General features: G+C 24.2%; 1 protein-coding gene and 1 pseudogene across 1 annotated transcript; both read left to right on the top strand.

Annotated features, from left to right (window-relative positions):
- The first annotated feature begins 1,555 nt into the window (after positions 1 to 1,555).
- Positions 1,556 to 14,329, top strand: LOC114127111 (uncharacterized; annotated as a pseudogene).
- Positions 14,330 to 16,677: 2,348 nt separating this feature from the next.
- Positions 16,678 to 19,690, top strand: LOC114127113 (uncharacterized). Its single transcript, XM_027991251.2, has 2 exons — positions 16,678 to 16,791; positions 18,181 to 19,690. Exons 1-2 carry the CDS (start codon positions 16,780 to 16,782, stop codon positions 19,528 to 19,530), a joined length of 1,362 nt encoding a protein of 453 aa, XP_027847052.2. The 5' UTR covers positions 16,678 to 16,779; the 3' UTR covers positions 19,531 to 19,690.
- The last annotated feature ends 685 nt before the right edge of the window (positions 19,691 to 20,375 follow it).

Here is a 20,375-nt window from a genome sequence, read left to right on the forward strand (position 1 = left end):
GTCAATTTTAATATATTATAATATTATATTATTTCATTATTTTTAAATATTTATAAAATCAGTTTAATAATTAGAATAAAGATACTAATAACTATTATAAAAAAGATATATTTTACATATTATAAGATTAAAGTTATCGTCACATTTAAAGATTTAATTAACGATTAAATGCCCTTTGCTTTTTCATAATAAGTATTTAACGATAATATTGTGAGTTGTAATCTTGTAAATTAATCAATACTACGTATGTAATATGTTATAGTTATGATTTTACGAACAACATTAACTTATGACTAAGTAACTATATTATATACCTATACCCATGGCTAAATATATATTTAGCCATGCCTATACCTACCACGAATTAAGATATAATAAGGTAAATCTTTAATGGTGTTACCATTGATTATAATTTATAAATAGTAAAATAGTAAATAGGTAAATAGGTTCGTGCTATTTATATAGTATTTATAATCAATGGTACTACCCACCGTAGACCTATAAACTATCCTATATACCTATCCTGTCTCGTGTACCAACCATGATTTAAGAAGTATAAATATCTTAATTCGTGATACCAACTTACTAACAAATATTTTCCTACTAATTTAGATATAGATTATGAATATCATATACATAATATTGTTAGTACTTTACTTATTACTTGTTGTAGTTAAGAACACGTGCATTCACTGTTCAGTACTGTAGTGATATATATTTTTGTACTAGATATTTGTTAATGGTCGATGGGATTCAGGTTTATAATTTTGAAAATTTGCATAGCTACACATTTTCACAATTACACTTTTCCTTATAAAAGTATAAGACTTTTATAATCGTTTTCATTATACTCGGGCTTCGACGCTTCGTCACTAAAAGGTAGTACAAGTTTAGAATAACCGTTATTAGTTAGTATTTAGTGCTTAGATTTCTGAATAATAATGATCATGTGTTTTAAAGTTTTAAAATTTGTGTTTATTGTATATTTGATTATATTTGATATTATTTTTTTATTCATGTAGTATTTACTTTTATACTTATCTTTATATTATAATTTATTTCTGTTATAATTTTATTTTTATTTTTCCACCATGTACATACATGGTAATAAATAATATAACTATAATACTTAAAAAATGTGTATATTTTGTATACATTTATAATATTATATTGGTGTATGGCCATATGGGTAATATTGGTGGTGCACTTGCTTAGACTTTATACTAATCTAATCTTATAGTAGGTAGGTACCTTTAAAGTCTATATTCACTATAAAGTATAGGTATTATAGTCATTAATTCTTATACATTGTAATAATAATGCTGATGGTGCTTGGCAAAAGGCTAATAGAAGTAATGCCTTTTATTACCAAAAGAAATGTTTTGAAAAAAATAATATTTCTAAATATAATTTGTGTAATACTATTTATATCATATTATGTTAATGTATATAGATACATAAAAGTAAAATTATTGTTCATTGATATATCTATATAGTTCTCCGCCAATCTTTTAGGTTAAGTAATTATTATGTCAACTATTCTATTAATTTTCCAAATTGTTAATCATTTTAATTAATTTAATCAACAATTATTTTTTATATTATTTGTTATAGTCAAATTTGAACTAAAAAATGTTTTTATTTTTGGGGATACATCCCCTCAAGTTGTGTCAATGATTACCTCTACCTATATATATTTTTGTTTTCTTCAATTGTATTTATAATTTATTACTAATAAATAATTATGTTAATGTATGGAACAATTTCCAAGTAAATTACCTACAGGTACCTGTTATAAAATATTTAACTTGTAATTTTTTTTTTACTTAGAGTTGGTAATATAGCCAGTATGGGCCTTTCTTCACAACAAGTTTTATCATTTATGTCTTCAGACTCTTGGACTCAAGTAAGTGGTATTTATATAATTAGTATTATATCAGTATAGACATTCAGTATGATATTTTTTATGCAATTTCAATAATATAGTGCAATATTTTACAATTTAAATTTGTTGTATACTAAAAATATAAAAGTTACATATATTTTTAGAAATTTATTATACTTGTATGTAAAAAGATTAAAATAGAAAATGTTTAATAATATCTATTTTTAATTCCAATATATTACATGTGACACCACATATTAGTATGTACTTAAGTTTCTAAGAATGCTGTCTAGAAAACAAAAAAAATTAGTTGATTAAAAAAATAAAATTTCAGTTTTATTAAATAAATGAAATGTCTATTTATTATTTTTTTCTTGTCAACAAATTTTTTATAGTTTTTAAATTCTAACAGCTTATCCCACTGCTTCAAATCATGGAAAATTAAGATCAACGACTCAAAATCCTCTCATATCACTTTCTCCTTCCGCCCCAGAAACTGTCCTCACATAACATTTGAAAACTCAATCATCCTTCACACAAATGAAGTCAAATATCTTGGTCTACTGCTTGACAGAAGGCTCACTTGGGACCCCTTCCTCAAAACCAAATGTAAACAAATAAATAGCCACCTACATATCCTTAGGCCTCTCATGAAATCAAAAATGTCCATCTCTAACCGTCTACTACTCTACAAATCCCTACAGCAACCTATCTGGTCAACGGAATCACTCTCGGGGGTATGTTAAACCATCAAACACAAGAACCATTCAAGCATTCCTAGTCATCTGCCTCCGCACAATTGCTAAAGCCCCTTGGTACGTTACAAAACTTGCTTTTCACAACGATCTCTAAATCCCTACCATCAAACAAACAGCTACAAAATATTATCTAGACACGCAGTAGCGTGTCAAGCCAAGTTCTAGCTACAGAACTAGCGAGCAGCACCGTGTGTAATATTACACGAACCATTTGGAGCCACTTTTGACCCCCTCATAACTCAAAAACTATTCCACATAAACATGTCAAACTTGGCTCATATATTGAGGCTTACGAGATACATATGTTTTCCAAATTTCAAAAACATACCTCAAACCGTTATTTAGATATTAACGTCCCAAAATCGTCATTTTCATGACTGACTGGCTTCCTATAGATCAAAATTCTAACCCAGTTCCAGATGACCTAGAAAGTTCAAATTTGGCATACAGATAGGTAGTTAGGTTAATACAAAGGAAAAAATCAGAAACTTGAAGATTTTTAATTTTTTATCAATTGATTTTATTATAATTTTGCAATTAATTATCTATTATGTTTTATTTTTCAATTAATTAATTGATTGCCTCTAATTTAATGTAGTGTTGACTTAAATTTAAAAATTTAAAAAAAAATTAAAATTAAATTAATTTTTTTTTTATATACTGATGTAGGAAAATACAATAGTTTATTAAAAACCATTTGAAAATTGTTTTAATATGATTTAATAGCTATTAATAATTTACTTACAAAAAAGTAATGATATCCCAACTAAACATAAATGTAAAATGATAGCCAAGTTCAATTAAATAATATGCTTTGGTTGTTGACTTCAACGACAAAAGAAGTGAGATCTAAATGGATGCCAAGTTCAATGGTCAGTCCTGAAATTTATTTATAACAACATAAAATATAATTTCTTCTTATCACTTAGGATAATGTTTTGAAGCCTAAGGTCTGACTTGGCTAGTTTCCATATACGAATTATGTTATAGCCTTCGCAAGTTCTAAAGTTGTAAGTTCTTTTTTATCCTTCTAAAAATTTGGCTTGCTGGTAGAAACTAGCTATCGAACACAGTGCTCTTCCATGACTGTTTTGGTTGGTACTTAATAATAATTAGTATGTGACAACTAGCCAAGTCAGACCTTAGGCTTCAAAACATTATCCTAAGTGATAAGAAGAAATTATATTTTATGTTGTTATAAATAAATTTCAGGACTGACCATTGAACTTGGCATCCATTTAGATCTCACTTCTTTTGTCGTTGAAGTCAACAACCAAAGCATATTATTTAATTGAACTTGGCTATCATTTTACATTTATGTTTTGTTGGGATCTTTGATTTCACTCCAATATGGAACATCATTCAAACACACCCTCATAGCTCAACTTCTTACCAATGCTCTTCCGGACATCGAAGTCAGACGCCTCATACGTGAATGGCCTAGAGATCTTCTCAACACACATTACCTTAAAATGTTTATTACCACACTTCCCTAAACCAACTTCCTTGTAGACATTTCTAATGTGAAATTGCTACTCATTGTCTTTTTTTGTTTTTTCTCACATTTACTCATTGTACCATTTATGTATAGATAATAAATTTACACCAATAAACAATTTTTCAAAAAAAAAAAAAAAATTTTAAATTCTTCTTAATTAAATATTAAAAATGTAGGTAATATTTAAAACTATGTCTGGCTAAATTGTTATAGATATATTTAAAGTAAATGTATATAGTAATCAATGTACTAAATATTGAACATATTAGATATTTATTGTATAAAAAGTCTAAATATTATTTAATTTCTTGATATAATTAAATTTGGTCGTATACTCGTATAGATGATATAATAAAACATATTGTTTTTTTAGTAGGTATTAACACTATTAGCGTTCAAGTGTAATAAAATTATAATTTTGTACTTAAAGTAGTCTGATAAAAATAAAAAACTATTTGGCTTACCTTAAATGTTGGCATCCCTATTTAAAATCTGAAACAGCACCCCTGCCTCTGTGCCATGTTTAAAAAAAAAATTAATAATTGTAAAATTACAAAATTTCTGACCACATTAAAGGTTTACAAATTTGGGGGGTTGAGCGGAAGATTAGGTAGATTGGTAATAGTTTTACCCTTAATAGGTAAAATTAAAATTTAATTTTTACAATTTTGTTATGTTATTTACCAAGAAGTTAATAGAGTATTAGTTGAAATTAAATATAACTAATATAAGAATTTTTATCATTATTATTAATTACATTTAAGTTGTTAATTTTTGTTTGGTTAATCAATAACTCATTGTATATTAGAATGCTTAATATACCTAATTTTAATTTCTATTAGGTTTTTTTAATGCCTGGTTATAAATCAAACAATGGAATTTACATAATAACTACAAATGAAAAATACTTACAACGTTGTAATGACATGTATAAAATGGCATTAAATAGTTATACATTTGAAAAAGTTAATACATATCAATTGATGGGATTAGTTGCGGTTGGAATTCAAGGATTATGGTAAGTAGTAATTAAAACACATTTAACTTTTAACATAATTTGTATTTTAAGCAAATTTATACATAATATATTAAGTAGTAAGTACCTATTTTTATATATTATCTAATATTTTCAAATTTTAAATTAAAAATACAAAACAAAAACTGAATTTACATTGCATTGTGTTTTGTGTAAAATGGTAGTTAATCTACCCTTGTATGACATCGAAGCTCATTCTAAATCATCTCAATCTATTATTGACCTGGTATAAAGATGGGGGATAAAAGTCAATGAAGCAATATCCATCCATTGTACATTCCCTCTAAGGAAAAATGTCTACCCTCCCATCTACCTCAACAATGTACCCCATTCACCCAAAATATTGATTACCTATCCATACATCTAGACCGCTGGCTAACTTGGTCAACTCATACACATATAAAAAGACTTGCCATAAATAATTACTCACCTACTATTTTATCTACTCACATCACAACATATCAACTTAAAAAATAAACTTCTCTTATATAAGTTCCTACTCGAACCGATATGAGTTATGGTATTCAACTATGAGGTGTAGTTAAACCATCCAACCTAAACAAAATCCAAATATTCCAATCATGTCCCCGCCAAATAACCAAATCCCCATACTGTATGTATCTAACAACACTCTACATAGAAACCTAGCCATTTCAATAATCCAAAACGTAAAAACTTTCTATAAACGCTTACACTCTAAATTTCACAATCATCACAATCCCTTGATTTTTGTACTATCCGCCAACGCTATTCTTGGTGACCCCAGAAGGCAATTTAAATGTACTTGCTAAATTAAAATGATTGTACTTACCTAACCCTTTTTACTTTGTTATTTTTATAGTTAAAGTGAATTGACTTGTTATAAATTTTAAGGTGAAATTCTTAGTTTTTAATTGATAATTTAATGACAGAACAAGTTATGTGCATTTTTTTTAAACTTTATATTTTAATTACAAGCAATTTAAAATTGTATATTTTTGGTAAAATGTAAAGTGATGATTAATTACTTCAAAATTAAAATATCATTAAAAGCATCTACAATATTCTGGAAAAGAAGAATCTTACTTTTAAATTGTATTATAGATCAATTTTCTCTCATTTTAAAATTCACAAGAATAAAATATGCTGATGTTTGGATCTTTGTAATCATTACTAAATTTAAATATTAAAATTATTGTTTTTAAGGTGCAGAGGTAGAATGTTAAGTTACAATGAATTTTTGGCTGAAAACACAGCTGTTGAATTAATTGATTCTGGAACTATTGTCAAAAAAAAATTATGTGATTTATATCAACTTCCAAATTGTTATAATTATGATCCTCTAGTAAGTGAAATTTTTATAAAATAAGGTTTGAAGGATTGTTTTAAAATATTTAAAACCAAAAGTCTTTTGAATAGTATTATTGTAGTATGATAAGTGAATAATATGAACTAATCTAAACTATTTGTTGAATAAAGTGAAAATATAAGTAGACAATTTAATCTTTATGTTTAAAATAGATAATGTAGAAATAAAATTATATTGTGGTATATATTGTTATACTAATATGTAAAACGTATTGTCTTATTTTCACTTCTCAAGTTTATAAATGATAAACCATTGGTGATAGATACATTAACTAATATTATCAGTCATCACAAAATTAACATTTTAAACAATATCTAAATTGAATTAATAATTATAACTAATCTCAGAGATCGCAAAAAAAAATCCTTCTCGTTATGAGGCTATAGTGAAAAGCATTTGTCATAAAAACATGATTTCATGCTTCAAGTAATACAACGTACAGGAGGGATTCTCAGTAAAAATACTTACATATTATAAAAATTATAGAGGAGAATTTTATATAAAATCATAATTTTATTAATTAGTTTAATATTTAAATAATCAAAAGTAAAAAAAAAACTTGTTAATTTACTATAAAATATTGGACAATTGGAATGCAATATCATTACTACGTCCAAACTTATCAATAAAACACATTTAATAATATAACATAATATTATTTATTTATTTACAGTGTCTTGCGATTAAACCAATTAATGAAATTCCTTCCCTTGCATCTATTCAATTTTATGTTCAACCCTTATTATTACAAAGTGTAAGTTTAATATAAAAATTAATTTTGTTAATACATACTATACTTTTTTTATTAATGGGAGATCCTGTTTAATTTAGGATCTTCATAAAGGCTATGTTGTAGTAAATACTAAACCAATAGAAATGATTAACGAGTTATATTCAGAGAAGTTTTATGAAGAATTAAATACAAAAAGTACTTATCCTTCAATTATTAATACAAAGGACAAATGGTAATTCTTAATATTAAAGTTTGCTTTTACATCACAAAATATGTTTCTATTCAAAAAATTTATTTTATATTTTTAATTTTGTTTGTAGTACAGTTAAAAAATCTAAATGTCATGTGCAAGAATCAAATAAGTTAAATAACCTTTCGATTTGCATGAAAGAACGTGAAGAACAAGGTAAAATTATTATATTAAAGAAAAATTAATAATATTATTTTTTTTATATATACCTTTATTTATGATATCATTTATAATTATGTTTAATAAATTGAATTTATGAATTTATTTATCTAATAAATTATGACTAGAACTAGGATTTATATGCAATACTATGCTTATTATTTTTTGTTTTTGGTTATTGCTTTTGTCATTAATGTCCATAATTTACCTCGGTTAATGGTGGTGTTTTTGCATATTTTGGATAAAATGCATATTATTACATATTTTAAATAAAATTATTATTATTGCTTATTTAAATTATAAAAATGCAAAAAATATATGTGTTATGGAATATTTTGTTACTAGATGTTTTTACCTCGTCTGATGTCAAACGAAGTTTTAGTAAATATAAGAATATATTAATGTAATAATATCTAATAGAAGATGTTCAGTTTTGAAAATTTAAAACACCATTTTTGATTGTTTGGTTTAATAAATTTGAATAGTGTTGATAGTTAAGAAAAGTATTTTATTAATTTTAAAACTTGTCAATTTTTATTGTGTATTCCATATGTTGTGTATACATAATATTAAAATTCAATGTATATTTTAATAAACCAAATACATAGTTAACAATATTTTATTGCTTATAAATCCTAGCCCTATTAATAATAATTATAGTAGCTTTAATTAATGAAATTTATATTGTATATTATATAGTTTTTATTTCTATAACATTAAAAAATAATAAAATATTAAAATTGTTTGTATCTGTTATATCGTACTAAAAATACAGTTAAATTTATTCAGTTATAAAAATTTTATTTTATTTACAAAAATCAGTGTAAAATACTTATAAAATAAACATATCCATAGATTGCACTTATAATTTTAATACCCACTGTTAATGGAAAATATAATATTAATAGCAATAAATCACTGTGCTAAAAACAGTTTTATAGATTTTTAATCTTGCAATATTAATAATTATTAATCTAATAAAAAGAATCGTACCTTACTAATATTCTATTAACTAGTTTCTAAAGAGTATAATAAATATTCTAGTAATAAAGTTATATCAACTTATTTTATTTTTAGTTAGATAATAGTATAAGAATTATAGCATATATTACTTAAATCTTAAAAATTATTCTAAATTATTTGTGTTATTGGTAAAAGTTGTTAAAATAACTAGACATGTATTACTTTTTATCATTATATTTACAAAAATGCATTATATCATTTACTTATTTATAAATAAATAATATAATATTATGCTTTTCTATTTTAGATGTTGGACTTAAATATGTTGAATTTTCAAATGACTTAAAAGAGGTAATTATTTTGTAATTTATGTGATAGGTATAACTATATATTTTATTATTATTATTATTTAAATAATATACTATTTTTATTAAAGGTGTTAAATAAAGAAAAAAATATTTTTTTGAAAACTTTGTTAAATGATGTGAATACGTACGACTTAAATAATATATATTCAAGATCTATTAATTATGACCCTAAATATTTACCGTTGGTAAGTAAATATTTTCATAAAATTTATGATGATTATCATGGTTATGCTAATTATTTATGGTGTCAATAGTTGCAAAAATAACATATATTTATACAACCATATTAAAAACAATTTAAAATTAAAAAATTACTAATTAAATTTCAATAAAAAAAAATTTAATATATGTAAAAAAAACTATTAAAAATAAAACAAAATTGTTAACTCAATAACCATGATAATGATTTATTTTACTACTTTGCCTGTATTATAATAGCTGCTTATATACATCTAAATTATTAATTATTGAATTTTAAAATTCTAAAGAAATGTATTGATCAAAAAATCAACCTGTTCTTATTGATGAAATCATTGAAAATGACCAGAATAAAGACAATACAAATATAACCAATATTGATAATTCATCAATAAATAAAAAATCCCATTTTAGTGGTAAGAATATTAGTTTATAGTTTTGCATATTTGATATATTTATTATTATAGTATTTTATGTACCTATGTATATAGATTTAATAACTGACTCTACATCAAACACTGCACATAATATATTTAAAAATGGATCATTAGTTGAATTTTGTTATGGTACAAATATTGATTTTGTATATGTTAGAAATTATGACCAAAAAAAAATATATTCAAAAGAAATGAAACAGTTTTATGCTTATTATAAAAAAAGTAAGACTATTTGTTTTTTGATTATTTACTTAAGAATATTAAATTAATTATTATTTTATAATAATACTAGGAAATTTCTTGAAGAATAATAATTATTCTAAATAAATGATTTATTCTTAATTATTATGATTGCCTTTGGTTTTATGTGTACTATACCATGCATTTTTATGTGTGATTTACAATGAACAAATTCAATATTGATTTAGTCAAATAATTATAAATTTTTATACAATTTTTTTAATATAATACATTTTTTTCTCAATTTTTCTATTTCAAATATTTGGGATAACAAATTTGGAATACATTGAAAAATATTCTTGGCATATAACAAATACCAATTGAATGACTGCCGGTGGCTATGTGGCAGCAGTCAACGTGTTTAAGTACATAGATAACTTTAATGTACCAAAATAAAAGTATGTTGTTTCTCATTTTGTTGATATAAACATATATTTTACAAAAAAAAAAAGTATATAATATATAAATGTGTGAAGGGTGGCTAAACACGTGTTTGCCTAGGTTTGTTTAAGTTCCTTAGCTGGCTGCTGGACCTATATCATCAATATTTTTTAAATTAAAATGTAGTTTGTGTAATTGTATCTTAGTATTAGTAATAGGGTAAATAGTTTTTTTAGTGTAAGTAATAATTATTGTAATCATTTGAAGCTATAAAATAATGGAACTTACTAATTAAGTACTAAATAAATATTAACAAGTTATTTTATTATTGATTTTTTACATTTGTTTATATTACAGAAGAAAATTTAAAAATAAAAAATGCAACTATTGGAGATATGGTTGCAGCTACTTCGCTATATTACAATGAAACACACAGAGCTGTAGTATTAGATAAGAATCCAAAACATTATTTTTGTTTTTTTATTGATATTGGCTGTAAAGAATATGTTAACTTAAATAATGTATTTTATTTACTAGAAGAAGCTAAAAATGTAAGTTATTTATTTATTTTTTTAAATATTTACAATACTAAGAATTTATTTACTAAGTATAAAAGTACATAAAAAAAAAAAAAAAACGAAATGTAATATTATGTTCGTTCTATTCATTAAGTATTTTTTTAGGTTCCTTATTTAGCACATAAAGTGGAGTTGAACTATATTCCATTGCATAATACTATGCTGTTAAAGCATTTAAAATTCTATTATGAAGAATTGTATTTACAGCCATTATTAATAGTTAGTAAATATTAAATTCTACGTTTTAAATATAATACTGACAAACTAAGTTAACTCAGAGTTGAATGGACCATTAAAAAAAATCATTTATCCAAAAAAAGTAAAAAAAAAAATTACATAATATTATGTAAAAACAAAAATTATATTATTATCAAACTATTATTTATACAATATAATATGTATTTCATGAATCCCAGAATAAGAGTCTATTATAAAAGGTAAATTAAATAAAAAACTTTGTATACCTGAATTTTAATACTAATTACATAAATAAAATAATTGTTTGAAGATGATTTTATTAAATAATAAACTAATAAAGAGGCTATTCTGGTACCCGAAATTCGACTGCAAAAGCATACTTTCGTACTTCCCATTTTCCTCAGCTCTCATTAGTCATAGAAACATGGGTTTTTCACCAAAATAATCTCGACAAATACTTCTAAATGACTGCGTTCCAGATTTTTTTTTCAAACTGATTATATTTATTAACCTATTAATATATATATAGAGTGTATCATCTGACATAATCAATGGTCAGAAAAGATTGGCTATGAAGTTCAAATATTCTAGTGTTTTTTCACCTGACTTTCTAGTAGAATTCCTTTCTTTTATATTTTAATATTTTAAAAAATAAGTTATTTTTATTTGGCGGTATGGCCATTGATAGCTTGTACAAAAAATCTTGATTTTGTAAGAGCTGAAAAAATAAATGAATAATAAATTAAAAGTGAGTGAGCGAGTTATCAGTATGGAATTCCTACCCAATATAGTATTTCTAATTGTAATATTATGAGTAATAGGATAATATATCAAGGTCAATAAAATTGAAAATTTTAAAGTTTTTTCAATTTTAAGTTAACTTAGTTTGACTGTCTCTATACATACAATTTTACATTTTTGATTAAAATTTTGCTTAATTAGGAGTTTAATGAAAGTGATTCTAATGGATCAAACAAAGCTATATTAAAAAAAAAATCAGATAATAAGGATATGTATTTAGATATAAAAGAAGTTTTACAAAAAAAAATATCAAATTTTAATTCATCAAATAATGAAGGTATAAATTTAAATATACTTATTTTTATATTTTTTTAACAAACTTTTTGATACATTTTTTTTTTTTTTTTTAGGAATTGAATCAAAAATAACAGAATATTTGAAGTATAATGATTTATTTAAAAATGGGACTGTTGTATTAATTACTCACTTTTGTTCTATAAATCAAATTTATATCCGTATTAACACACCTGAATTAACAGAATACTATAATAATTTAATTATAGAAGTTGACCAGTTTTATGTCAATTTGAAAAGTGATTATAAAAATATTATTCTATACCCTTAGTATAACAAGAAAATTTAGGAAATAAAAATGTATTTTTAATAAGAAAATTATGTTTATAAATAATGATTAAGCCTCTGACACTATCTCACAGGAGATCATTTGGGTATAGCCCCTAAAGTTTTAGAAGTAAAAAAAAAAAAATGAAAATTTAATTGTAATATTTTTTTATAAATATGGTCCAAAATACCTACAATAAAATGTATTCATTAGAATATTTCCCTAGAAAATGTAGTAAACAATAATAATTTGACTACATTTTCAAATTTCAATATATAAGTAAATAAAATATTAACTTATTCAATATATTTAGGTGCATATCTCAAAAAGGCTCCAAAAATTGGTGAAAAAGTTGGTGTAAAATCTCTATCTAAGAAAAAATTTGCACGTGCAACTATTTCTAAAAAAGTGAATGATACAACTTATTCAGTACACTATATTGATTATGGTGATAAAGAGTATGTAAATGAAAATGACATTTTTCTATTGCCACATAGATTTAGACATGTATGTTTTTTCTTAAGTACCTACTTCACTTGTTATGTAATAAAATGTATTTACTTGTCTACTTTTAAATTTTATAGTTACCACAGTCAGTGATTAAAATTGGTTTAAATATTTCTACTCCCATAAATAAAATTGAACTTACTAAATATTTCAGCGAATTAATTCAATTTAAAGTTCCATTAATTGCGGTAAGTTATTTTTAATTAATTATTTTTGTTAGTTGGTTTTATAATACCAAAATTTTATAATTTATTTTCTTCTTCTCTGTAAAATATTTTATTATATTATTATTGGTTATTTCCTATTCTTTTTATTATAAAACTAATGTAATAGTATGATTTATTTGGATTTTTACCAGTATTTTACCGAACTAATCTTATGTTTAATACTCATCAATAGGAGGCTATTATTTTTTTTCAGAATCAACTTTCTCAAACTATAATTTTAATAATTTGATGAAGTTTTATATTAAATATATTGATAAATTACATGATATGATTCACATAAGATAATTTTTTTTAAGCTTATAAATATACTAATTAATATTAATAATAGATTAAATGTTAAATTTTTATAAATTTATATTATATTTTGTTGTTTTAATATGTGGTTAAAATTGCTTATTTGTAATCTCTTCTATTCTCATACAGTTAACTTGCAATAACAAATTTTGAAGATAGTTTTTATCTCTTTAAAGAGTCTTTATCACATTTAAAAGTAAAAATATTTATCAGGGCCCCGTAACATATTCTTATCTTCTTATTTAATAATAGTTCCATTCATTTTGAAAAAACAGTTAAATAGATGATTCTAAACATAAAATTTGCCATGTTTACATTAGTAAAACAGAAACAACATGTCTAGATATGCCATTACCTACCTTGAACAGTTTAAGTTATATAAAGACTAAAGACTGAGTTTAAAACTTAAATTGTTATCCCCTCCTCTTTACAATTATATTGTAACACAGAATTTAGTTACATACATTTTTGAGAGAATTTATTATTTATATCTGATTACTTACTCTTTAAAATTAAATAGATTAAATACATGTCTTAATACAGATTAAATGTGACTCATTTATTTATAAGTATTTAGTACTTAATATAAAAATAGTTATTATTTTTTTTAATAATAGGAGTTTGACGAGGAAGATCCACTAGGATTTCAAAAGATTATTTTAAGAAAAGAGCTCACTGGCGTTAATATTATTGAAGATATTTAGTTACCAAGTGCTATAACATACTTATGTTATGATTTTAGACTAAGATTTAATATTAAATATGAATAGTATTTATATCAATATATATATAATATATTATATACTTAAGATTTAAATATTATCATAAGCTACAGAATAGTTTTTAGTACCTAATTGTATTTTTCATTTTTATATTTTCTTAAATTATAACTATAAGAATGGTTGTATTAAATATATATATATATCATTAAGTACCTACTGGGCAATTGGTTGTGTCAATCATATTAATTCAATCTTCTAAATATCATTAAAAAAAAAAAAAAAAAATAGTATATATAAATAATAATTTTTTTTATAAAAAAAGACGCAATTCAATGAAAATCATGGGTTAAATGTGTTGAAGGTTGTGAAGATCAGCAAGTAGATAGAAGTAAATCACATTAATTAAGTATGATTATGGACAGTTTCGGCTGCGGGAGCGACTGTTGACGGCGAGCGGTTAATGCGCGATGTCGTGCGCTATCGACGTAGCAGCAGATGAGACGATTGTGGCCACGAGCTGCCAAAGACACCCAAACTTACAGGGCGAACGAATAAGATATAATATGATGCTGTGGAGTCGGAAGTAATGGGAGGCTGCGACTCGGCCGATGGAATCGCTGTAGGACGAAAAAGAGTGTGCAGACCGCGCCACCACGCACCACCAATCCAAATGCGGATGTACACTCTCCGTAGACTTCGCCGCTGTCGAAGTCGTGCTCCGTCGAACCTTGAAACGTTGAGTTTCCGTGGGTTCGGTGGGGCCGACATCCTCGTCTCTAGCTCTTATATACTATATCGTTCACCTTGCGTCTAAGTCTCCATCGCTTCCGTAACGAGTCCGAATATCCGTCGACGAGGAGCGGGTTGCGGTGTGGTTACATCCGGATCTAGCCAGCCGACCAGATCTCCAAACGTGTTCCTCACGTCCGCTCTTTTGACCGGTACACGTGTACCGTGAGGACGTATTACCTCAGAAAAATATGCCTTTAAACACGTTTTCGTGCTTCCTATAATACCGCTTTACGTGAAAAACACCTATTATAAAAATTGTAGAGGGGAATTTTATCTAGAACCGTATAGAGACCGATTTTCGATATTTTTATTAATATTATATAAAAAATTAAAACAATAAAAAGTAAGAAAAAACATAAATGTATTATAAATTATTGGACGATTGAAGAAAGATATTAAAAATTGGTCTCTATACGATTCTAGGTAAAATTCTCCTCAACAATTTTTATCATAGGTGTTTTTACTGTATAACCTTTCAGTAAGCCATATTATTGGAAGTACGAAACCATGTTTTACGGCAAAAAAAGTTTAATTATACTCCTCGGACATGTACTGCGCTCATCGTCAACGATAGCCTACGATACTATAGGTCCTTATTCCTCCACCCCGCGATCATTACCGTACTATAGTCCATTATTTAATTATTGAACTTGAAGTGTAGGACTAGGTTGACACTCGTCCGCACACAGACGTTTTTATACTCGAAAAAGTGTAGTTACTAATCTTGATAATATCTATATCAATTATTATAGTCGAGATTGACATTCGCGAGTTCTCGGTTACGATGTGGATTTGACCTAATGGGGACACCCACAATAAAAAAAAACGCGCCTTGTGTATACCTCAAAAATGACATGGATGACGTAATCAACATAATTGTATGTCGTTTAACAATTAAAGGTGGTGAGGAAAATTACACGATACTTTAACAAAATATGAAAATAAAGTATTGATTAAATACAAATTAAATAATTTATATCATGAGATAAGAATTATTGATAATTTCTAATGTATTACAATAATTTTGAAAAAAAAAATATTCTTAAATTGTTATAAAATATTTAAAAAATAATTACTTAATAAAATGAAATTGTATATTTGTTTACAGCCAGGGGCGCCCCACGGTGGTCTTGTTTTTCTTTTTTAATAGACTTAAACCAACTGCAATAATTATATAAATAAAACAATACGATTTATCAATTTTCTACATCTAACAAGGTTTGTTGTTATTGCAGTATAAAAAAAAATCCAAAATCGTTAGTCACAATTTTTTTTTTTTACAAACGTTCAAGTTCAAATTTTTACAAAATATGTCAAAATCGTAAAAATTTTAAATTTATTTCAAAGGTTAAAAAATTCAACACAAAGTTTTCCATAAGTTTTCTCCCAAATAACTGTAAAGAAAACTCGAGCGTCATTATAGAAATAAATGTTATGAGCGTCTGAATATTGAATTTTTACGAAATCGCGTAACAATAACGATTTATCCTCAAATGATTTTAAATATTTGTTATTATTCAAAAAGTAGTCATAGATACTTGAAACCAGTTATTTAGATATGCATTTTATTTACATAATTTACTAAGTTAATAATAATATGTCTATATGGTATTGGTAAATAATAAAATATTTAAGAATTAGGAGGGAATCTACAATCATCATTAAGAATAATGATATTTTATTCAGTTACGTTGGTTTACATGCAGAAGATTAATGATAAAAAATCTTATCATTTTTTCGAACTATCTTGCATTTGATATCATTTATTAATACGTTATAGATCTTTGACTTTGACAGTTTGACTGGAATACTGGATTCAAAACAAAATATATTAAATAATAAATATGTCGAAAGAAGTAAGTAATATTTTCTAGATAATATATTAGATATTTAAGTATTTAACTATATAAGGTTAAAGTATGAGAATAGTAGGTTAGGTATTTTATATTGAATAAATTACTTACTCAAATTTGTATTATTATATTTAATCTTTAAGCTATACTTCAAGATGTTAGCATAAAATGTATAAAACCATTAAAGAATTAGGGATTTTTATCATTTATTCTTAGTATCAACCATTGTAATTATGTACTGGTAGAACTAATCAACTGCCAGACACGACAGCAATATAAGGTATTATAAATTTATGTTAAGAAATCTAAAAATGATAAACAAAAATAAAAATATACCTATTTGTTTCTATTATTATTTAAAAGATTCATAGAATCTATACGATTATGCTAGGTATTATTTTAATGAGAGTAATAATGGCATAAGTTGCAAGTGGAAAAAATAATTTATAAATAATTCCTCCAGCAGGACGTAGAACATATTTTTGGTTAGGTTAATCAATCAACTAGTTTAGTATAGATTGTTTGATACTATCAAAAACAAAACAAAAAAAGGTGAGTTTTGGAGCATAAATTCTACTATAAATTTTTTGTCTAAAGACATTTTTATTATTAAAAATATTCTTTAAGATATGAACTTAAAAAGTTACTTTATATTAATAACAATTGTTAACAAATTACTGAATGAAGGAAATATATTTATAAAAAAAAAGATCAAGGTTATATTCTTCCTAAGCCATGTTATAAGTAATATTGGCTATTTTTTTGCAAATCAGATTTCATTTGTGACGGACATTAATAATAACACTGAATGTTTTTGACTAAAAAGTTTGAATTTTTTTTGGAGCCCCAATATCATCAATAGTATACATGGTTTTAAAAATTTAGGTTGTAAATTGTGAATTGCGCGTTTTCTTCTGTTGAGCAATATTCTTTCATGTATATATGAGAACTTCAAGTTAATTTTTATCAAAAATAATGTGTAGATATTTGGGTTTTATAAATTTTGGAATTTATATATTGTTAAAAGTTAAATTAGGGTAGGTTTTTTGACTTGAGGAGAAGATAAAATGAATAAATTTGGTCTTAATAACTATTTATTAGTGCCATTTAGGGTACTAAATAATAATTTGTTTAGATGTGCATGTAACTTTTCGGTTACAGTTACTTGATTGTAGTGGAAGTTTAAAACACATTATCATTTTTAGTTATAATTTTAAATTATAAAAATATGGTATTTGTATCTCTAATTTTAGTATAATAGTATCTATTTAAATATTATACAGAGTACAAGTAAAAATATTTTAGATATTAGTAGGTACCTATATAAATTACAGATTTATGATGAAATAAATAAATATTTTACTATTATTTAAATTTAATACTATGTTTCAGAATGACGTTGTGGATCATCTATGTGATAAACAAATTAATTGCATAAATGAAGATGAACCTTGCAAAAAGTCACTTTTAGATACTTCAAATTCTTCTGAAAATATAAACTGTGCTAATAAATTAAATTCGACTAATGCTGATGAAAAGAATAATTTTAAAACATCAACTATGTTAACCAGTACAGATGACAACAAATTAATTGGAATTAATAATGATCATGACTCAAATCAATTAAATAAAGAAGAGTGTAAATTTATGATAGAAAAAATAAAGTTTAATGAAGCTGATTTGAATAGTCAAGATGCAAATGTATTAGAAGAATTATTGAAAAAAAACGGACATAATTTATGTACAAATTCACAAGGATTAGATATAAATACCCAACAATTTATGGAATTAAATTATTGCAAAGCTGTCCAACGGCTACATGCATTTTCACCAAAATTAAATTTAGATAGTCCTGAGACATTCACTATTAAACAAATAGATTTAGACAATTCAATTGTAATTTCAACACCTCCTTTGATTAATGAATTGAGAAATTCGGAAATAAAAGACAAGAATTCAATTATCATTAATGACTCAAAGAAATCAGAAAAGTTTAATCATCATTCTCCTAAAATTATTGATTTAGAATTGCCTATTCAAGATCAATATGCTGAATTTCCAGTTGAAGACCAAGATGCAGAAATAATTGCATTTCGAGGTATGTGTGAGGCAATGTTAAGAATTGGATCTATTGATAACAATACAATTGATGATAATAAGATAATTGTGAAAAAAAATAATGAAATGAACAACCTTAATGTTAAACAAATAAACCATAATGTAAATTGTTTAAACAGTATGGAATATGAACCAAGTACATCTAAATTAGATGTTGGTGTTAATGATTATTCAAAACATTTAAAACGAAAAAAACATCAAATTAATAATTTAAGGTTTGATTCATCTGACGATAGTTCATCTGAATATTCATCATCACAACAATATTTCAAAAGCAAAAAATCAAAATGTACTTTTTTTTATAATAGTTTAAAAATTAATTCTAAACATTATTCAGTTACAAATAATCGAATTGTGATTCAACCAAAAAATGCAAAAAAAATCAAATTATCTGATATAAAATGTCAAGATAAAGAGATTGATTGTATGTTAATTGAAAATCCATTACCAAAAGTTCAAAATTTGAAAATAAATAATTTGAAACGCAAAAAGATTAATGATAATTCATTGGAACAAAACAAATTATTAAAAGAAAATCAGACGATATTTTATTTTTCATCAACTGGAAAAGTACACAATGATATGTTAAATTATATCGAGAATAAAAAAAGTCAATCAATGTAATAATTTATGTATATTATTTAGAACTAATGAAAATTTAATTTAAAAATTGTTTGTATCAATTTTATTTATATAATATTTTAATATTACGTTATATTATTTTTATTTGACGATTTTATTTTGGCTGAATTATTTATACAAATACAATTAAAATTCATTAATACTTTAATATTTTTATTAATTATTAATTTTTTAATGGTTCCTTCTTTGTTTGGAGTTTTGTCATAATTTCATAATATTTGCATTGACAAAATATTTATTATATTTATTTATTTTGTTTATGGTACCTAATATTAAATATGGTTTATTGAGATACGAGCACAAAGAAAGAGAGCAGATAAGATTTAATATAATTTTTGTTATGGCACAATTGAAAAATATAAATAATATATAATTTTTTAAATATATTTTTCTAGGTTTAGTTTTTTTTTTTTTACCTAACTATTTGTAATTTTATCTTCTATATATTCTACATTTTTATACCAATGGCCAATACCAAAATTAATGAATAAAAGATTTATAGAAGTATTTATATTATGTAATTTTTAAATTATAGCTAGACACAAAATAATTGACATTCAAGATCAAGAAGACTTCAATACACTTTACACAATTACTAAAAAGTAAAGAGCCAGTGGTGATAGATTTTTTTGCAACTTATGTATATATTATATTTTCGTAGTATAGCCTAATTTATTTTATATTTTTTATGCTGTTAACTTATGTCTTATAAACTAATTAATTTACATCTTATAAAACATTAAGATAAGAATATCATATTATTTTTATAGAAATTTATTCTTGTTTTAATTTTAAAATTTTAACTAACTGTATGCATAAAATTGATT

Source organism: Aphis gossypii, chromosome 1 (genome assembly GCF_020184175.1).
Source record: "Aphis gossypii isolate Hap1 chromosome 1, ASM2018417v2, whole genome shotgun sequence".
Lineage (NCBI taxonomy): Eukaryota > Metazoa > Arthropoda > Insecta > Hemiptera > Aphididae > Aphis > Aphis gossypii.